This window comes from Danio rerio, chromosome 6 (genome assembly GCF_052040795.2).
Source record: "Danio rerio strain M-AB ecotype USA chromosome 6, GRCz13ab, whole genome shotgun sequence".
In the NCBI taxonomy this organism is placed as follows: domain Eukaryota; kingdom Metazoa; phylum Chordata; class Actinopteri; order Cypriniformes; family Danionidae; genus Danio; species Danio rerio.
In genome coordinates this window covers 42727426-42749418 of record NC_141026.1, presented here as the reverse complement: position 1 = coordinate 42749418, position 21993 = coordinate 42727426, and the positions used below count along the sequence as shown (strand labels likewise).

The window sequence follows — 21993 nt, the reverse complement described above, 5'->3', positions numbered from 1 at the left end:
AATAAATGATTTGTTTTATTTTTGTCATGATGACAGTAAAAAAATATTTAACTAGATCTTTTTAAAGACACTTCTATACAGCTTAACGTGACATTTAAAGCCTTAACTAGGTTAATTAGGCAGGTTAGGGTAATTAGGCAAGTTATTGTATAACGATGGTTGTTTGTTCTGTAGACTATCGAAAAAAGAATTTAGCTCAAAGCGGCTAATAATTTTGTCCCTAACATGTTTTTAAATTAAAAACAGCTTTTAATCTAGCCAAAATAAAACAAATAAGACTTTCTCCAGAAGAAAAAATATTATCAGACATACTGTGAAAAATTCTTTGGTCTGTTAAACATCATTTAGGAAATATCAAAAAAAGAAACTCCAATAGGGGCTAATAATTCTGACTTCAACTGTATCTGCAACACCTAATGAAGTATTTTTTTTTTAAACAAGCATTCAAATAAGCATTTCTTTAAGTGGCCCTGCCTACCATGAACATTCATCTGTGGCAATTAAAGGCATGAAGTAAACCAAACATGCTGTAGGAGCACAAAATGTGTATGTAAAAGGATTCAGGTTTTTCCACTTAAAGTCAAAACATACACAGGATTGTTTAAAGGGAAATACAAAAAGTATTTATTGGCATCTGCTGGTTCAAGAAAAATAATATGCAAGTAATATTCTATAAAACTGAATACGGTGTTTCCTGAATTGTCACATTTCTTAAATCCTACAGCAGCTCTTCCATCAAAAATCACTGGTTTTGCTTGTTGGAGCTCTCTGTTTCGACCATCGACTTTAGGAGAGCTACAGCTGTTAAAGTGAAGATCTGCATACACACCTTATTGGGTCTATCTGTGAAAGTGCAAAGGGGAATAAATAAGAACTATACAGTATGGTGGTTATTTCTCAGCTTTTTCAGGGGGTACGTCTTCAGGTTTGGAGGAGAAGCGCTCCATTAGGGTCTTCCACAATCCCTTCTTCTCCTCATCTGTCTGCTGCATGCTTCCTGAAACAAATGACAACATCATTTACCTACTTATTTTTCATGTTTTTGTCCACTATACATAGCTCAATAAAAGACATTTAAAAAGATGCTACATGACACCACATTTAATGTTTTAAACAAGTCTTCATACCATACCTTTTGCCACAAAAACTTTAATAAACTTCTAAAATAATGGCAAATGTCTTTAAGAAACCAAACATTTGTACTCAAGACACTGGGCAGTTTAAACTAAACATCTTAATTTCAAGTCTGTGCTTAAAAAGTGACCAACAGGTCATAAACATAATTTAGAAACTCTACATCATGTAAAAAAAAAAAAAAAACTTAATTTAAAATAATGTATTTTTTAAATACTTTATTTATAAGGTTATATATATATATATATATATATATATATATATATATATATATATATATATATATATATATATATATATATACATTTGCACAAAACAGAAAAAGACAATCAGTCAACAACAACAAAACAAAATATATAAACAAATATCCCCAACACAACTTTCCCTTTTGTGGCTTTATCAGAAGATATACATAGCTAACAGTCTGTAAACAAAGTCCTCGAGCGTCACACAAATGCACAGTAAATGTACATATAGAGTGCACACACAACTTCAATACAGTAATGACAAAATGCAAAAAAATATACGATACACATAAAAAGTGAACAGTTCAGTGTGCAATAAAAGGAAGGTTCTGTACACTTTTCTTATAAGCACTGCAATTGTGAAAGCCATTACAAGGTTACATTGACGTGAAAGAGGAATAAAATAAATTAATTAATTAATTTTAAAAAAAAGGAGGGGGGGGGGGGGTCTTTTGGGATTATATGAGATTTTATATATCCTCCTGCTCAAAAAATTTGAAATAGTCAACGTGTGTAAGAAAGGGAGACGATGTTTTAAAAAAATATTTTTTGAACCTCTGAGAGTAAATTAGATTTTTTCAAGCTGAATAAAATACATAACGTCTTTAATCCATCTACTATGTGTTGGGGGCTCAGGTTTTTTCCAATACAGAAGAATCTGAAGAAAGAACAATCATCAAAGTTTGGGGCGTAAATATTGATCAGTATTACTTATTTATTAAACATACGGCCTGTCACACTTATATATATACCATTAATGTCACTAATGACATTATCAGTGACAAATTTATCATCCTTTCTAATAAGTATAGCAGTACCTCTGCTTTTAACATTAAAGGAGGAAAAATAATGAATTTTTAAATTTCACATAATATTAACCTAAATTTGGTCATGTTTACTGCCATGACAAAAGCAAACAAAAAAAATACATTCTATTAAATTGACCAAAAGAGCAAAGATAATGCATTAATGCTTTCTACTGATCAAAACAATCTCTAATGTATCAGTTGTTATACAGTACTGTCTGCACAAAACATCAACATATGATAATTTTAAGAAATCTTTCTTGATCAGCAAATCAGTATGTCAGATTGATTTCTGAAGAATCATGTGACAATAAAGGTTCCAGATTCAGTGTTTATTGCCATATGCACAGTAATGGTTCCCTGCACAATAATATTCTAACTTGCTGTCCATACTGCATGCCGATAAGGTTTAATGTGTCTTAAACAATATATAACGATGGTGCGAATTGCAGGGGGGTTTGGGAGGATTGACAATGTATAACTTAAACATATATTTGACTGTCCACCCATAACGGGTCATACCATTGTAAATGCATAATCACGCCAATCCATGCTAGGAAAAATATCATTTAACAGTCTGAAACTGGCAGATCTATAGCACCGATATAGACATCAAGTATTCACAAAACACATTTCATCTAAAATATGTGTTTATATCTGCATGTAGCCTAAAAAATATTAGACACATAATTTGTGTAGTTTGATCTACAAAAACCTCTAAAATAGTCATTATATACAGAACACCTTTTTAATCATTTTTAACAGAAAAAGCTAATACTAATAATATTTCACAATATAGCCATTGTTGTTTGTTTTACTTTTGCACATGCAGAACCCGATTTTACCAAGTGCAACATATTCCTGAATCAGCATCTTTGTTCATCCTGGAACAAACTTCCAGTCAACCAATCAGATTTGAGACAAAGGTTTACCGTTTATGTAACATTTAGGTTTACAATCAGTGTTTGGTGCTTTCAATTTATTGATATTTACTTATTATTTCCCTTTGGTTTTAGGAATAATTTACAGTATGGGTAGGGTTGGGTTTAGTGTAAGAATTAGAATTGAAATGAGTTTTCTGACAGGTAACATGTTTCAGGATCAGCAAATTATGTTGACGCAGGAATGGATCTAGCTCTGCAAAATTTCTCACAACTTTTAAATTCTGGAGTATCTCAGTTTGTACAATATAATGTATAAATCCACACCTGTGGCCAACAGCAATCGACACTCTTCCACTGTGACACCTGTAAAACTGGTGTCTTTTGCTCGTGGAAACTGGAGAGAGAAAAAAAAAGTCACTGTAACATTTCAAGAATGTGGTCAACACAAATGAAAACCATATAAATGTATTAACAAAATAAACCCAAATGAGAAGTGTCATCTAGAGGAAACCAAAAAGCACTACTCACCTTCTCTTTGTACACATTACTGTTGATGCGAGCCAGACTTTCATACATCTGATCACATTTCTCTGGGTCTGAAATCTGAATAGAAAACAATTGTGCACGAATAGCTTAAAGTAATATTTATAAAATTCAATGTTTGTACAAGAGAACTGATTATTAAACACTAGACTACAAAAAAACCCGAGGCTTGTCTAATTAAAGCATCAAAATTGAGGTAAAGTTGGTTTTATATTCGCACATTCGTTCAATGACAACTTTTTTCCCCATGGTACTTTAGATTTTGGGTGTGAAATTCAAATCACATGCAAGAACGAATTCAAAACATTAGCACGACTTATTTTTCTGAATAATGTACTTTGATAGTCACTGACATACAGTGATATGTCACTATTTATAATAATTGATGAGAAAGTCCGAATGTGTGAATATAAAGCCAGCTTTATCTCCATAGCATAACATATCTCTGCACACACAATGAAAGATTTGACTTTGAATGTCAGCAAGGATAAATGGTGCAGTACATACCTGTGTATTTTCGCCCTCCCGGAAAGCACTAGCGACTCTTTGGCGTAAAAACGTCCCTAAATCTCTTCCTTTCTTAGACTCGTCTTTTGGCCATTCCTCGCACAGCTTCAGAAATCGACGATATCTAGTGGCAGACATATTTCAAGTAACGTTACAGGATTTGTGTTTCACAACTGCGCTCATGTACAAATCTGTAAGCCGTGAAGGGACAAATTGTACGGCGTTTCAATATTGACTCCTCATTGCGGATATCGCCCGTCTCTCACTACGGGTTGTCCCCGTCGAGCACCCGTACTAATGCGATAACCTCGTGGTTTGCCGTAGAAATTCCAAGGTAATATCAAAGACCTTCTGCTTGAATGCTTCGTGTGGCTAATCCTAATAATTTATTATAACGTTTAAAAACAATGAGCGGAAAGAAATCGGAAGGGAAATCGGCAGGGGTCACGGGATGGATAAGCTCGGCTTGCCGTTTTGCCGCAGACCGAAATGATTTTAGAAGGTTAGTCACGGTTTATAAATCTATGAAGGCTCGAAACGACGACTGTAACGTACCAACGTTACTCAAAATCTGATTTACATGTGCTGTTTTAAGTGTCTGCTGTTCTTACAGGAATCTCCTTGTGAACCTGGGCTTGTTTGCTGCGGGTGTTTGGGTCGCGAGAAACCTTTCGGATTTTGACTTGATGTCTCCTCAGCCGGTCACGTAGTTACACACATTAACAACAAAATGGACTCTTACAGGTGAAATAGCATAATGTTGTTAAAATTATGGTTCACCTCTCATCATAAGACTTAACTTGGGTTTCTTCTTCAACACAGGTGGTGCTGAAATGGGAGAAGAAAGACGTTTTCTACAGTGGGTCTTGTTGAACAAGCCTATTCAACAGCGAAGGGAATAAATCCCAACAATTGGATAATTACAAATTGTAAATTTCTTCTGTACATGCATTGTGTTTTGTTGAAATAAACCTCATGTTAAAACGTTTCCTACAGCCATTTATTTATAATAAATATATAATATACACACTATCAAAACAATATTCCAAAAAAATTAAAAGCATGAATTATAATGTCTATTTTATGATCCACAGTTTGATTCTTTCCTTAAAGAACATCCTTCGTAGCTTTCCCATAATGGCAGTCTCCTACTTTGATGACAGAGCTTTAATCCAGGTTTCTTTTTCCAACCTAAAAACAGAAAGAAAAACAAAAATTTACTTGCACAACTAAAAGCAAAATGTTCACTCAAGAAAACTTGAAATACATCAGCTTTCTTTTAAATACAAAGTCCCAATGTATACGTTAGTACAATACTTAAGTACAAATATATTATTATTCTAATCTGAATCCAAGTTAAAATGTATTTTTACTCAATCAGCACATTTATCTTATATATTTTTTTGTTTTAAATCCATTAACTTATTGCTTTGTTCAAAAATAATTAACTTTACTTTTTACAGCCCCCTAAGCACTGCCTTGTGGCCCCCAATTTTGTAAACCCCTAGTTCTACACAATATGAACCATTGGCAAGACTAATTACTCGTTGCGTGCAGCAAGTATCAGGGCAGAGGACGATCTATTATGCTTCTTAGTCAGATGAAGCAGGAGGGATTCAGAGGGTAATCCCAAAATAGTAGTTTTGATTTCCTCAGCGCGTACATGATCAGGAAATAACGCATGGTCCTGCACAAGGAATCTTTGTCCGCTGAATAGAGGAAGAAAAAGATAATAAAATTGGTTATACATACACAGACACACCTACACATAAAACGTTAAATTAAAGAGTCAATGGAAATCATGCAGCAGATCATACCTTCTAACAGAGAGGAGCAAAAGATCATTGAAAAGGTGTATGTATAAATCTTTGCGAGAGACTATAGATGCCTTGTGATTGCCACCAATTATTAATTGCTTCAAAGTTCCCTCCTGAACCAAATGACGTCCTCTGGTGATTAATGGAACAGCCTATTGAAAAAAAAGAAAAATATGTCTACAAATTTGACAGAGGCATAGAAAAGAACTCAAGATATTTTGTACCTTGACATTTCCGAAGTCCACTAACTTGTCCAAAGAAACGAGCAACTCTGTTCTTTTCATTTTCTGGACTCTTGTGTCACACTCTTCCACTATCTACAATCAGAAATTGAATTATGAATCCTAACAGCAGATGAACTCAATCTATTTTTATTTTATGACTTGTAATACCTTCCGTACAGCTTCAATGGCTTCCTTCACATTAGGGACATTAAGACTGACACCCCGAACTCTCTTGAGGACATTCTAAACCAGATAACACAAACCACTAATAAATAATCACGTTCACTACTCCACCAATTGGTGTATTTGCCATTTACCACTAATATCCAACATCTCCCTGACCTATTAAAAAGGGAAGCAAACCTCAAGCAAGAGAGTTATTCGTGTGATCCTCTGAAAGGGAAGAATTAGAAAAGACTTAAGCGTCTGTCTCTGGCATTGTGGGTCCTTCTCTAGTTTCTTTAGGATTGGTGCAAATTTCCTGTTTTCCTGTCTGGTAGAGGGGGTGCAAAATATCGATCAGAATGCTGTGATGAACTGAAGCTGAATTTGGTGGAAATATATAAACGGAACAAACAGCAGCTGAGTGACGAGGGCCTCCTGGTACATCATGTTGGTGATATACGGCACATAGACTTGTTGGAAGGATTTTTGGTGGTTCAAAACAACGTCACCAACCTGTGACATCACCACATCCTGCCTGAGATGAGACTCCAGGTCCTGCAGAAACCTACAAAAACCAAAGACAACATGTCCTGCATTAAATTAGATTTTGAAAATTTAAACCAAATATAGACCCTAACTGTGACCGGTGTAACATTGAGCCAGCTACTTTATCTCATATGTTTTGGGCTTGTTCAAAATTAAAGAAATTCTGGCAGCTAATATTTTAATTCATTTTTGGAATCACACCACAGTCCTTATGTTTTAACAAAAGCAAGATAAATGTGATTGCCTTTGCTACGCTTTTAGCTAGAAGATTAATATTGCTGAAATGGAAAAACTTCCTCCAACCTTTAAGCAATGGCTTATGGAACTTCTACACCACCTGACCTTAGAAAAAATACGATACACTTTAGGAGGCTGTACTGATATGTTTTTTCTCACCTGGCAACCTGTTTTAGATCACGTAAAAAAGATGGACCCCTCAGTCATTTTAGAAGAGTAGAACCTTTCCTTGTTTGTTTGTTGTATTTTTTTTTCTTTTCTCTTCAATTTTTTGTATTTTCTTTTTTCTCCCCTTATTAATGAGAGTAACATATGCTTTACTTATTATTACTATTTATTTGCATTTTTTCTCAATATTATTTATATTTTTTTCTAGAACCTAAATGTATGTGCGGCAGGTTTTGTTTGTTTGTTGTGTAAAAAAAAAAAAAAATTGAAAAGCTATTCTGTAATGTATGTTTCAAATCTAATATGTTCAATAAAAATACTTTTGGAGAAAAAAAAAAATTAGATTTTGAATGAAGAAGACTATATTTATAAGTGCAGCGGTTGGACAATGAAACTGAAACGCCTGGTTTTAGACCACAATAATTTACTAATATGGTGTAGGGCAGGGCTGTCCAAACTCGGGCCTGGAGGGCCGGTGTCCTGCATAGTTTAGCTCAAACACCACCTGCCAGGAAGTTTCTAGTAAGAGCTTGATTACCTAGTTCAGGTGTATTTGAGTAGGTTTGGAACTGAACTCTCCAGGACACCAGACCTCCAGGACGGAGTTTGGACACCCCTGGTGTAGGGCATCCTTTTGCAGCCAATACAGCATCAGTTTGTCTTGGGAGTTACAGATATGAGTCCTGCACAGTGGCCAGAGGGATTTTGAGCCATTTTAGTAGAATCAGTAGGGTAAAGGAAAATATTTCCTGAATCATTCCTCCAAAACACACCAAAGCGGCTCAATAATATTTTGATCTGATGACTGTGCAGGCCATGGAAGATATTCAACTTCACTTGCTTGATCAAACCACTGTCACCATTCTTGCTGTGTGTATTGGTGCATCATCATTCGGTTCTGTATTTCTTGGCAGTCTAGCACAAGTTTTAGGTCTAGTAAATGCCATAATATTGCACCCCAGACAGTGAAGGCAGACTCAAAGAAAAATACATTTCACATTGTCCACAGCCAAAATTTTTGCTGCTGGCACTATTGAAACTCTATTGGCACGAATGAGCAAAGGTTTGGCTATAGCAGCCCGGCCATGTATACTGACCCTGTGGAGCTCCCGACAGGAAACAGGAGAGTTAAGGTGCACATTTAATTCTGCAGTGAGTTGGACAGCTGTAGTTTTACATTTTTTGGATTTAATCCCGGTTTAGTAACTGGAAATCCATTTCAAACAGCTTCCTTATGAGTCCATGGTTACTTCTTTTGGATGTAGTTAGTTGTTCTTTGTGGTATGCTGACCTTAACCTGGATAATTGTGATAATAATCTGCAAAATAAACCTTTAAAATCCCCTGCTTCTGATGCTCTTGTGAGTTTCCCTTTTCCGCCTGTTATGTGTTCATCAACTACAATTAAATCAACAGCCACAAAGAAGACATCTATCTAACAATCTATGCCCACCTCCACCCCCTTCCTCTTGGAAGGACATCTAGGACACTAGAGTTTAAGCTTGTGAAAATCTGTAGTATGGCACTGCAAAAAGGGGCGGGATTAAACAAGATGATTAGACATTTAAAAAAAGTGATTGATTGATTGGTTCATATTTTAAATTTAGGTCCAGAGAGGTCATGTTTTGATCTTTGATTGGTCTCACGCAGTCAAGTGATGCGATTCCTCAGATCAGAGTTCACCAAGCTTGAACTTTGCAATGCAGCGAACTGCGAAACCTGTCACATGAGCTTGCGTTTCCGGTCTGACGCATTTGCGTGTGTATGAATGGATGTCTATGGGGAGAAAAGTCTAGCGTGACCGCAGCCTTACTGGATGAACTCTGAATCAATGAAGATTGGTCACCTGGCTGGTCAAATTTAGCCATGTTTAAAATTAATAGTCCAACCCCTCTATATTTAGTATAAAGATTTAAAATGACACTAATTTAGAATTTTGGAGCTGAATTGTGATCAAATTATATTCTTTAATGAAATATCTTTAATTTTTTTTTGTATATAAAATACTGTAATACAATTACATTTTCGTGAGCATCTTCTGTAAATCAGTTAAAATTATTCATTCATTCATTTTCTTGTCGGCTTAGTCCCTTTATTAATCCGGGGTCGCCACAGCAGAATGAACCGCCAACTTATCCAGCAAGTTTTTTTACACAGCGGATGCCCTTCCAGCCACAACCAATCTCTGGGAAACATTCACACACACACTCATACACTACGGATAATTTAGCCTACCCAATTCACCTGTACTGTCTTTGGACTGTGGGGGAAACCAGAGCACCCGGAGGAAACCCACGCAAAGGCAGGGAGAACATGCAAACTCCACACAGAAACGCCAACTGAGCCGAGGTTCGAACCAGCGACCCAGCGACCTTCTTGCTGTGAGGCGACAGCACTACCTACTGCGCCACTGCCTCTCCAGTTAAAATTATATAATTTTATATTATTTAACTTAACATGAAGGAACATTGGGTAATTAATCAACATGAAGAGTACTTAAGTTTTTGTTTTAAGTAGAAAACAAGTTCATAGATGTTCCTTATGACCCCCTTTAAGATACTCTGGTGACATCAACCCGATAGTCAAACTCGTTTCATACTCTCTGTAGCATCTCGGGCGTAACATTTTGGCTAGCTGCAGTTATTCCTTCTTTTAGTTCCTCAATGTGAAACGGAACTTCCTTAAATCAATGACAGAAAGAGCTTCGCTCTCGTTTTCTACTCTGCAGAGTTCTCGGTTTTCAAAGTTGTGGTTTTCTTTTTGAAATCACCCTGTACTATGAATTGCTTTCTAGAACAGGGGTGATTAATCCTGTTCCTGGAGATCATGGCTGCGTCCGAAACCACATACTTCCATACTATAGACTGTAGTATGCTAAAATCAGTATGTGAGCCGAGTAGTATGTCCGAATTCATAAAATTCAAAAACCAGTATGCGAGAAGTACTCGGATGACTTACTACTTTACTCTAGATTCTGGAGTGCACATCCCATGCATGCTGCGCTATCCCATGATGGCCCGCGAGCGAATTCATGAATGGGAGTGAAGCGACGCAAATTACGCAGGTACGTCACGTGACTATGTCAAAATGGTGTAGTATGTCCGAATTCCATTCATACTTTTCACATTCATACTGTATAGAACATACTTTTTTAACGGCAGAGTAGTACGTTTAAATTCAAATGCAGAACCTACTGAGTAGTAGGCGGTTTCGGACGCAGCCCTACCCTTCTGCAGATTTCAGTTGCTACCCATATCAAAACACACCGATTAATTAGGACCTGAACACCACTTGATAATTTCAGGCAGGTGTGTTTGATATGGGCAGCAACTGAAATCTGCAGGAAGGTAGATCTCCAGGAACAGGATTGAGCACCCCTGTCTAGATATTACTTCATTTATACATATCAAATGAAGGTACTGCTAACCCGAGTGACTATCCTTACCGTTCACTGACTCTGCAGACATCTTTTAGGTTGGAGAACAGAACATGATGCTGTACTCGGGTGAGGATGTGTTTGAGTTCTGCTGAGCACTGAAACACATTCAGCGCTACTATCAGACTCTTCTGATACGAGGCCTCGGACACAATCAGCTCAAACATGGCCTAACAAAAACATGAAACAGAAAGATGAGTAACACCAGACCAAGATCAGGTTCTTTCAAGCATGCACAACAATAAGCACCTCCTGAAGCTGGATGTCCTGTGCACTGAGGGAGTACAGCACACTCTTTGCTTGTGGTAACTCCTGCCATAGAGCATATGGTTTGGACTGAGGCCCTGGTGGGCTCAAAACCGAGGTCGGGCTTAAAGATGGGGGAGTTTTCAGACCAGGGAGACACACAGATGCAACCAATTCTGAAAGTCCTGCAAGCTGTGCTCGGTTTAAGTCCTTCTTGAAGGAGCGCATCCAATACTCCTGATATAAAGGGACAGCTAGAATATAAAATTGGAGCAGAATGAAGTCTTTTTTTTTTGGGAGATCTATACATTTTGACTAATAACTCCCAAACTGTATAGTTTCATTAAACCACTGCAGTAATACAAAGATTCAAAGAAAAATCATACATTTTAAATGACTTTAGATGTCTGGTGAATGTGACATCTACACTATCTGGTAGACAGTTTTGTAAGTCAATCAATTCTTTCAATCATTTGTAAACTTACAACTATTGATGTACTCGGATTCAAACTTGGCAACATATGTTTTCTCTTGTTGTACACTGACGTCCATTTCACTTATACTGAAACAAGGAAAAATGGCATTAAAACAAAGGTTGTGATTGATGTCAAAGCAAAACAGCAAAAAAAAAAAAAGTTGGAGGGAACTGGATTCTGTCTGTGGAGCAGTGAGGATCTGTGAAGTTCAGGATGATATGTTTTTAAAAAACAGCTGTGCGTTGGTTTGACTGGCGATTAAGAGGACATTATCATTTTGTGCATCATTAACATCAAATTCCTATCAGGTTGGATCAGGACCTTGAGTTTAGCACATTCAAACAGGTCTGTGATGCACAGCATGAAGATTTTAGCTTATATTTTTCAAAATAATGTGAAACATTGCATTAGAGGCACTTTTAATTATAGTAACTTTTCACTCTTTTTAAAACAACTTGTATTTCTCATCTGTAAGTGATTTTAGATTTTAAAAGTTTGCCTAATAAATCAATGCCTTACCTTTTCACCTCACTGTCATCACTGTTCATGTCAGAAAATTCCAGATGACTGGAGCTCTCCGCAGAGAAGAGGGATGCAATGGGCAGAGAATACCCTACAAAGCTCCACAATTGTGAGCTTGCAACAGATCTAAGAGCTTCAGCCAACCCCTCAGATGTACTAAGAGAAAGAAAAGAAAGCGATCAAAATAACATCCCGTCAGCTTCCTTTACAAGCCTTTTAACCTAGGCTTGCTAAAGGTTAGCAAGGCTGGGCCAAGTTAGAAATCATGGAGCTACGGTTTAAATTTATTTTGATCACATACCAGTAATTTCCACCACACGCCTCATTGTCTTTCTCTTTTGTTGGAGGGTCATATTCATCCATCGCGGGTCGAGCAGTGCGGTCTAAAACTTCAGTTCCAGTCAGATTCCAGAATCTCTCATCCTCCATAACATGAGCCATGTGAATACGGTAAACTTTTTCCACGCCCAAGAACAGAAATGAATATTATTTATCGTGGTGAAAACCCTCTTCTTACTCACAAATGCTGGAGCGGCACCGAGGCAGGTTACTTCCTAAACAACCGCAACAACTTGTGAGTCTAATCGATTCAGAAGAGCGCTTTCACCTGATTTCACTGCATTTGATTGGGCGTTGAGGATTGCTTCATTATTGGTTGAAACAAAGAAATAACATTGTCGGCGCCATATCAATTTTTATGAAAAATGCTCGTTTTATAACACAATTTACTTATAAAAAACAAAGTTTTAGACATAGGTTACATATAATAAGCAATAAATACAAAAATAATTTTTAAAACTTCCTTTTCTTAATGAACCATTAATAGTATTACATTCTAATTCATATTTAGCATTTAAAAACTAAAATGAACCTTGGTTAATACTTAAGTCTGAGATTCATCCAATGATCATTAACGTTATAAAGCACACAGTGGCACATTTGAAATATAAGAATCATTTTTTTCATTTTATTTGGTTTTTAAACTGTATACAAGATGAAACAGTTTCTCGAATTGATTGAACAACTGATATATGACCCAGAGATTACTAAACAAGAGGGTAGACATGACAAAACTGCACAGACAGCTGAAAAGGGTACATTAGGACTTTACACCCAAATTGAGTGTTTAGACAAGAGACAACAAATAAGATAAACAGAACAGACATCCCAACAAAGTGTAGTGGTGGATGGGGAAAAAAAACTCATGTAGACTACTTTATTAGCACCACCTTTTTCCTGTCAATTTAATTTAAATGAAAACATTATAAAACACTACCACAACATCTGGTAAAAGACATACTACTGATAATAAAAGTATGTTATACCTTCCCCTTCAGAACTGTTTTATATAATACAGAACATACTTGCTCAAAGATGGACTATGAACACAAAGGTTATGGTATTTAAGTCTACTGCTAATAATTTCCAAAGGCAACCTATTAAAAACATGTCAAGTCATACAGGATTGGCAACTATCAAAACAAAATTAAGAGAAAATTACCTCAGCTTAAACATTATTGCCAACTCAAATTTGGAAAGGGATTCTGAAATGGGTGGTTTACCAGTTTACTATCCGCTGCTATTACTTTTACACAAAATGTATTTAGTAAGATGCTTCATCATTTCTGTTTAAGGTCAGTCAACATCAGGCACAAATCTTTGCAATCTAAATCCATGCAGTTGTTGGATAATAGGAAACCGGTCTAGTTTTGAAGAATTGTATTACCGAGCCCCACCACCTCAAGTAAACTATTCACATTCCTGTAAAATGTTTATCAAATTTATTCAAACCAAACCAATAAAATCAACAATCCATTACGAACTATTGAGGCAACATGCAAAACCTTAATAAAAAATGCACAGATATTATCATTCTGTTGAACGTGAAATACAGCCAGCTTCTCACAAATCTGTTTGTTAAACATTTTGTATTTTGGCCAAAAAAGACCATTAAGTAAAAAAAAAAAAAACACCTGGACTCCTAAAAGAAAACCCACTGATGGAAAAAAGGCTAATGTGTTAACCGATGCCACCCATAGGAGTTATTTCTAAGTGGGCACAGTGATGTTTCGTGCAAGCAGCACCAATAAGGCAAGCTCCACGCTTCCTTGAGCCTGTTCTAGTGCCTCAGCAGCCTCATGGGCTGAAAACCCGGATGCCTGGATCCTATGAATGTGCTCTAGTGGAAACTGTCCCATCGAGGGCTGTGGAGCAGACTGGATGGTGTCTCCAAGAAAAACAGGATCCATCTCAGGGGCTTGACTTTGAGGAGATGCAACAGGCCCTAGGCTGAGATTGGTTGATGGGCCAGCTGCTACAGAAAGCGGGTGCTGCTGAGACGGGTCAGCTGAGATGTCAATGCCTGAGGTTTTTTCACCCATAATGTCATTCCCTTGCTGATCCTCAGGGAGTTCACAATCTCCTTGGGAAGAAGTCACCGATACTGAACCTTCTTCAAAATTAAGGTCCTGACTTCCACCAGGAAGAGGGTGCTGAATGGTTTGTTCCACTATGGGATCCGCCTGTCTAGAAAGTTGGTTCTCTGTGTGCCATGAATTGCTTGAGTGTAAATCTGGAGAATCCCTCACTGATCGTGAAGTCAAGTCAGCTTTGGCAACACTTTCCTCCTCTTTGTCATCTGTTGTGGCAGTATTAGAAGACGAGTCAGCAGTCGGGTTCAGAGTGGTGTGGTTTCTTGCATCAGGATCCAGATTCAGCTCATCTACATCTAGACTTGGTGCTGTACCATTAGGGTGAGATAGAGGAATCCTTCCAGAAACCGTTGGCCAACTACTAGACATAAGAAGTTTATGGAGTTCTTTAAGGGCTTGAGCCAGAGGAGGGACATTATCCACCTCTGACTGGTCTCTTTCATAGGGTATTACACTCTTTTCAGGGTCTGGAAAGACAGAAGAAGTGGCTGGCTCAACAGAACAGGGTTCAAGGTTCAAATCTGGAACTTGAGCCTGTGAAACATCTTCAGTTACATCACCTTGGGTACTCTGAAACTGATCAGACAAGTCATGGCCAATTTCTGGTTTTGCATTGTAAGAAACATCCATGTCCATTTCCTGATCCAGTGTCTGAGTCTGTGAGCTTGGGTTAAAGACAATAAAAGGAGCTTCTGTTGATACAGTCCCTGAGGAAGTAATAGACTTCCCCAAAACGGTGTCCATTGGATTGCTGTAATCTCCTGTAGCTATGATGCCGGTCACTTCATTGTCCTCGGGCACAGTACTAGAGAATGGTTCCTGAGAGGGAAGAGTGCTTGGGATGGGAGCATCTGCATCTGTCTGCAAGCTGGATGATGTGGCATCTGCCAGTCCTTGGGACTGAGATCTGATGGTGTCATCAGGGGATTCTGGAGAGGGTTTACCCGCAGCCAATGGTGGAAGTGGTGAAGATTCAATCGGTGTGGAAATTTCAATTGGGGTCACTCCTTGGTTTATAGAGGCTGGGGCAGACCTGGACTGGAGTGTGAGATTGTGGGGATGACTCGAGGCTGAAGATGTGGGTTGGTTGAGAGGTTTAAAGGGCAGGGATTGTGGTGAGGTAGTTTTTCCATCTTCAAAATCTATGAGAGATACAGTAACATTGAAAGTCTAAAATAGTTCTTAAGAAACCATGCAAATGCAGCAAACACTGCAAACCATGCAGGATAAAATAGCATTAAGATAGGCAAAGAAGAACTTACTTCATGATATGCAAGATATTACCCACACAATGAAGGCTGCCCCATTGTGTAGCAATGTATATCATAGGTCCAATATATATAGTAACATATAATGCATTAGGCTAATGAAATGTACCCTTTATGACTGAAGTACCTGGTAGGTAGAGCCCTCTCCAGCTGTCTGTCCACATGACATCAGTTCTGTCCTGCTTACGGTTAAAGCACACAAAGGCCACACATTTCATGCAATAAGAGGAATAAAATTAGCAAAAACACACCCAGAGAAAAAGAGAAACAAAGGCATGCACTTATCAGTCACATAAGTTAAACAAGGTGGTGTTCAACAAGTGTTCTGCTTTAGTGACATGGTAAAATTGAACACAGGCATGCTGCAAGCACACACTACCATTTAAAAGACTAGTCTATATTATTTCTTTTTTGGGAAATAGTCTCTATTTTTTATTTAATTAAAACAAATACAGTAAAAAGGGTATTGGTGTGAAAATGCTAAAATGTGTGATCACTGTAAAAGATATTACTGCTTAATGCGTTTCTGGAAATCTTTTGGGTTTTTTTTAGAATTCTTTGATGAATTTCACACACACATTGTACACCACCTTGTGAACTGAGTGAGTGTTTCTTCACTGCAACAAGGATCAATAAACTCTACAACTTTAAAAACGTTGTATTCTTCTAATCAAGAAACCCTCACAATGCGACACATCTGTGATGAGTATTCATTCCTTGTGTTAAACACTAACTAGCTTTAATTTCAACCCTTACGTCATGCCATTTCTTAATCTACATATCATGCATCTTACCGCTGTCCTGTACAGATCTTTGTATCGCCTCAGCCAGTTCTCGATCTGCAATCTCATCAGGCCGGGGCTCTTCTCGTCCCTCTGGCCCGTAAGCTAGCCGAGCACATTCAGGCAGCTCTGCCTCAGGTAGAAAGCGTGTCTCTGTACCCGTTGTCCCAATAAGGAGGACATTTTTCTTTAGGTCGATAGAACACTGAAAGACATCACATAAAGGTGAAAATAGAGCAGAGCAGAAATTAAGCTCAGATTTAAAGAAGAAACATTCAAGGGGTTTTCTTCTCTAAGACCAAGATTGTTTGTTTAATAAAGTTAATCATTACAGGACTTTCTGGAAGAGACACTTGACTTCTGACTGCTCAATCATGACATTCCAGGTGTGTTATTTATTCCCCAATAACATCAGTTCATCTGTCTACTACAAATGTACATATTCATATCTGTCACTTTGCAATTCTTGACTGTTTGACGCCATCTTTTCAGCCATATTTCTTTCTGCAAGCTTTACATTTAAGAGCTAGTAAATATTTCAGCTCAGATTGACAGTTTGATCTAATTGTTTAACTTTGTAGCAAGTACATTTCTGGATAATGTACATTCTGCAAGAACAACCAGCTGGATGTTCAAAACGCCTGTCGTATATTATTAATATTCTTACTTACATGGTACTATAGAAAAAAGACAAGCTATTCGGACCAAGCACACAAACAGCATAAAGTCAGTGTTACATTATTTACTAAAGTCTACGTGTCTAGGGAATACAGTGAAAGTCTGCATCCTCAAGATAGTTTCATTCCATTAAAAAAAAACATTAATGTCAAGTTAAACTGATTCCATTACAGGAAACAGATTATTTGATTGGCTATAAACCAAAGTTTTCAACCACACCTGGTGTCTCTTCAGCATATCAAGGCCTAGCAGCATATCCATGGGCTGATCTTCCAAAATGGAGAAGGAGCACGGTAGAAAATCCCCTTCAATCTGCACCTGGGCTGGATGTTAAATATATATTTCCATTTTGTTAAATGACTTTTAATAATTAAAATAAGTACATGCTTACAGAATATTTACAAATGTAGGTTTAAATAAAGTGCACACCCAAGTGAACTCGGCCAATGATTTTCTGGGTGCCAACACCTTTGGCAATGCCTGCCCAGCGTCTGTCCACTAGGCGCATGATATTACATCGCTCTGCACATGCTTGGCTCATTATTGTCATCTGGGCACCTAAAGAAAGATAATAAAACATTAGTATATAAAGTGAAGAACCCTGGAATATTTAAAGGATATAAATAAAGTTTATTACTGAAAATAGGCCACCAAATTCAGTGAAATATTTTGTGTCACAAATCAAAGACATTAACTATTACATAACTTTGATAAATGACCCTCTATAAACCTGATATTAAAATGTTTTGGACAATCCAATAACAGATAGATGAAGACACAATCAGTGTTTTAAAGTAGTCTTGTTTAGTGCATTTGTCATGTATCCCGTAGTATTTATAATAATAAAAATAAAAAAAATACAGATTTATTTCTCTACTGTGGCCAAAGGGGAGCCAGACCAATATGTGCATGTGCTAATAACCGATATTCATAAAGTTACTTCATTTAAAATTAAACTGCCTTATGTTGTAATAAAAGCAGCTAAGATAATGTACATGCTACACTAAACAGAAGCAGTTTTACTGTCTATTTGGCCCAAAAAAAGTATATTCAACAAAACAGACCAGCTTAATTCAAGTGACCAGAAGTAAAGCAGGTTTTTCAAAATCCTGCGGGCCATTGCCTCCCCTTGCCCCAGTGTAGTGCCATCACGGTTTTCAAGGTACAAACTGGGCTGATATTTTACAATAATAATTTATTTTGTAAACCCCCTATAAACTTAATTCTCAAATGGCTTTATACTTGTGCTCAATACATTCAGCATTATACTAACATAATATAATAGCAATATACTACTGAGAAAAGAGTTTAAAAATGTGATTTACCCGAGTCAACAAAGGCCTTTACTGGATGTCCATTGACTTTGCAGTTGATGTAGAGCATCACAACCTGGCCAAAACTTTCAGGTGCTTCTTCCATAGCAATGGTCATATTCTCCTCAATGTTGTGCTGTCTGGAAAATAAAATAAACATGTTAACCTTTCAATGCATTCTTTTGTTTTGTTTTAATCCACATGTCATAGACTATGGCTGTTTCTCAATATGCGTGCTTGTGTAGCCCTGTTACAATAATCAATATATCGACTTACATGTGCACATGACCTAAACCATTTTTGGTGACGCAAATATGTATCGCCCATACATAAAAACCAATTCTAGCAACAATTTAGCTGATTGTGCAACATATCTACCCCTATTGGACGTGTCCGTATGGTTAAAAAAATATAGCATTTACTATAAATCACTATAGTATGTTTTTTTATGTGGATGTCTGACAACTGAAAATGGATATCGCAGTTTAACAATAACATTTGTTATTTATTTCGGCTATGGGTTTCACATTCTGATATCAACGCTTTATTTTTAAATTGTTAATATGACAAATTAAATGAAATATTCATAAGAATAAAATATTGTGTTCTTTTGAAGTGTGTACTTGCATCATGATGATATTATTTTTTCACACTGGGTAACATAAAATAGTCTTAAAATAAAAATGATATAGTTTATCACAATATATTTTGGTGCAATAAATCATACGTCAAAAAATAGATATCATGACATCAATCATCATCATCATCATCATCATCATCATCAACCAATAAAGCAAATGCAGAAAAACACAGCATTTTATACATGTTTATTATTAAAGCTCAGAGATATAACTCTTTATCTCAGGAGCTTTCTTAAATAAGATGGTGAAATTAAACATTATCATGATTAAAAAGGTATATGAACACTGTGACGTTAAAATTATGTTCCGTTCAAAATGCTTGAAGGTTATGTAACCATCAGGAAAAACGCATCTCATTCCTCAAAGGATGCGTTCTCTGTTCTCTAGGCCCCTTTCACACATGCAGACCTTTCCGGAAAATTACCGGCAATTTTCCGGAAAGGTTGTATGTGTGAACAGGCCCTTTTTAAAAATACCGGTAAATTCGTTCTGGCTATTTTCCGGAAAGAGAAGTTTTAACATTACCGGTAATTTGCCGGAATGCTGCGCTGTGTGAACGCAGAAGGAAGATTGCCGGAAAGACCGTGTGCACATCTAGAACGTGCTGACGTAAGACGTCTGCTTTAGCCAATCATAACAGTCAGACGCACTTACGTCCGTGCGGTTTATGAGAATAAAAGCCTTTGAATATTTTCTCAGACGCATTTAGCTGCTAGAAGTTAGTCAAATAACGTTTATATGTTCTTTTTAATGCCAACTGTGTAAATAATCATCGATAAGATGCTTATGATAAAACCGGTTTGTTTACCTTCAATTTTTGCGTGTGCCTTTGCGCCAGCACAAGCACATATTATGAACATCTCGACATGCAAAAGTGATTCTCCATATGTTTTCATCGAAGTTGTTCACAATACTGATCATCCACAGAGTTTGTAATGTAGTCAAATGTTTACAAATACAAGCGCAGCCATTTAAGGCTTATTTGTGGTGAATGGTGTCAGAATTTACTGGTATTTTGGAATGGATGTGTGAACGGTCTTTTCTGGAAAAATTCCGTAACGTCCTCGTCTATGTGAACAGCGCTTTTTTGAATATACCGGTAAAGTCGTTCCGTAAATTTTCCGGATATTTACCGGTATCACTATGTGAAAGGGGCTGTAGTCTCCCAAAGTTTATTCTTCCGAGGTAACTTGGCGAGACTGCTCTCCACAAGAACTCAAGTCTGTTCTCTGCATTAATGGAATTGAGAAACAGCCAACGTTTTTCTGTGCATGCGATCTCACCCCTATTTGTTACCTGATTTCCTCCTCAATCTTGGCCTGAGCGTCCAAGTCAAAAGGATCTGCAGTCAGCAGTTTGATTCTCTCCTGATCTCTCCGTGCCCGGTCCTGCTGCTGCTCCATTAGCACCTTAGTGAAGCGCTCTAAAAAAGGGTATCAAAATAATATCATCATTCATGAAAATTGTCAATCTATACAGATGCATTTAATCCTCTTCATCTTCATTTACCAAGATCTCCACTCAGCAGAGCTTCAGCAAGTGGAGGGTTGCGCTCCTTCAGAAGCGACAGCTCATGTGGATTTGCCAGTAACATGTCTCGTAGCAAGGCAGGGTTGTCCAATCCCTGAGGAGAAATGCCTGAACCTGGAGAAGTGGTGGCTTGGGGTGGTGGTGGCTGGGTTGTACTGGGACGCTGGGCTTGTTGCGGTCTGTTTCTGTTTTGGCCTGAGGACGTCCCAGGAACAGCAATGGAACTGAAGTCGATGCGAGGCAGGCCTAAGACATTAAGGTTCATTTTGATTATCGATGTGATAAGATAGTATTAAACTGTTGTACAACAGATCAAGCTATGCGGGTTCACCTGGAACTGTGGGCTGTGGTGGTGCTCGTAACCTCTCTGCTTGTCTTAACACCAGCACATCTCCATCTTTCAGGCCATAGTTCCCCAGGGCCCGGGTGGGGTCTTGTAAAGGCTGCTCTGCATATATGATCTGAATAGCACAAGTTGCATTTTATTTGTTGTTTCAAAGCACCTAAAATCACTTTTTAATTCTGAAAGCCAACATACAAATATCTTCATGCACTATTTAGCAGGCATACAAGTTTCCCTTTCGATTTTCAAACAACACTATCAGCTATCTCGACACACCCCAATCAATGAAGCTTCAGTTGTGTTTTGTTTTAACAACACACAATTCAACGTATTATAGTTTCCTGACAAGTTAACAAAAACAGCAACGTTTCCTTGGGATAACCTATTATTGTCAAATGTTTGTCGTTAAGGGCGCTACAGATTGATAATCTGTTCAGATTTGGGGTTTTCCTAAAGTGTTGACATGGGCTCAGTATGCTATTAATAGCGTGGACTGTGTCGACACTAATTTGTTTAGTCAGATCGCTTAGCATAGTAGCTAACTGTTGCAACACTTTTTGAAGACGTTCACCTGAATTTCCCCGGCTGGTATTCCTGATTCTAGTTCGCAAAGAGCCAAGAAATCCCTGAGTTCAAGCTCCGGGGACACGTCCAGGGCGAAAGTGGTTTCCGAGCGGTCTCTCGGTGCACAAAACACGGTGAGCAGCATTGCCCGGTTACTGCTTCTCTCTCGCTGTCAGAAACTGCCCCTGCTCTAGAGTTTTCTGTCGGAAATGTATCCAAGGCTGTCCTGTTCACACTCAGTGTAAAATGTGATACTGAAAAAAGTTAAGCGCATGGAGAAACAACTGAACGAACAACCTCAATTCACTAAATAATTCGTTCACTTCCTTTCCACTGGTCTCCAGCCACTGCCGCAAACTGTCGTAGATTACGTGTGTCGTAATTTACTGAAACAGGAAGTCAGAACCACCCGTTGCTTTGATACGTCAACGTGGCTGCCATCTTAATCCGGTCATTTTCATATTATCATGATCGGAGAGGCTCCTGT

The 21993-nt window shown here is 37.7% G+C and overlaps 4 protein-coding genes across 6 annotated transcripts; 1 reads left to right on the top strand and 3 right to left on the bottom strand.

Moving 5' to 3' along the window:
- Positions 1–600: 600 nt before the first annotated feature.
- uqcc2 (ubiquinol-cytochrome c reductase complex assembly factor 2) lies at positions 601–4386 on the bottom strand. The gene is given in 4 exon segments (NM_200758.2): positions 601–997; positions 3394–3463; positions 3598–3672; positions 4120–4386. Coding segments are annotated over 4 exon segments (390 nt in total). The 5' UTR covers positions 4258–4386; the 3' UTR covers positions 601–890.
- tomm6 (translocase of outer mitochondrial membrane 6 homolog (yeast)) lies at positions 4375–5275 on the top strand. The gene is given in 3 exon segments (NM_001303056.1): positions 4375–4621; positions 4733–4863; positions 4942–5275. Coding segments are annotated over 2 exon segments (192 nt in total). The 5' UTR covers positions 4375–4526; the 3' UTR covers positions 4830–4863; positions 4942–5275.
- On the bottom strand, positions 5102–12531 carry si:ch73-15b2.5. The gene is made up of 12 exons (XM_087257737.1): positions 12257–12531; positions 11953–12111; positions 11443–11519; positions 10961–11211; positions 10721–10881; positions 6738–6890; positions 6524–6653; positions 6329–6403; positions 6161–6253; positions 5937–6088; positions 5664–5828; positions 5102–5310 (listed from the first exon to the last, which is right to left on the bottom strand). Exons 1-12 carry the CDS (start codon positions 12394–12396, stop codon positions 5268–5270), a joined length of 1599 nt encoding a protein of 532 aa, XP_087113863.1. The 5' UTR covers positions 12397–12531; the 3' UTR covers positions 5102–5267.
- Positions 12532–12647: 116 nt separating this feature from the next.
- ddi2 (DNA-damage inducible protein 2) lies at positions 12648–21858 on the bottom strand. Of its 3 annotated transcripts, none has more exons than XM_087255193.1 (10): positions 21514–21858; positions 20931–21060; positions 20579–20845; positions 20366–20492; positions 18441–18568; positions 17545–17673; positions 17335–17438; positions 16450–16642; positions 15783–15834; positions 12648–15529 (listed from the first exon to the last, which is right to left on the bottom strand). In XM_087255193.1, exons 1-9 carry the CDS (start codon positions 21649–21651, stop codon positions 15824–15826), a joined length of 1227 nt encoding a protein of 408 aa, XP_087111319.1. In that variant the 5' UTR covers positions 21652–21858; the 3' UTR covers positions 12648–15529; positions 15783–15823.
- Positions 21859–21993: the final 135 nt, after the last annotated feature.

Coding starts and splice junctions, on each gene's coding strand:
- si:ch73-15b2.5 (XM_087257737.1), bottom strand. CDS start 12,396: ATGGCTCATGTTATGGAGGATGAGAGATTCTGGAATCTGACTGGAACT. Junction 6,891..10,720: donor GTCTGCAGAGTCAGTGAACG/GTAAGGATAGTC, acceptor TGGTTTTTGTAG/GTTTCTGCAGGACCTGGAGT. Junction 5,311..5,663: donor ATACTTGCTGCACGCAACGA/GTAATTAGTCTT, acceptor TTCTGTTTTTAG/GTTGGAAAAAGAAACCTGGA.
- ddi2 (XM_087255192.1), bottom strand. CDS start 21,651: ATGCTGCTCACCGTGTTTTGTGCACCGAGAGACCGCTCGGAAACCACT. Junction 21,061..21,513: donor TACCAGCCGGGGAAATTCAG/GTGAACGTCTTC, acceptor TGTGCTATTCAG/ATCATATATGCAGAGCAGCC. Junction 20,846..20,930: donor ACCACAGCCCACAGTTCCAG/GTGAACCCGCAT, acceptor TTAATGTCTTAG/GCCTGCCTCGCATCGACTTC.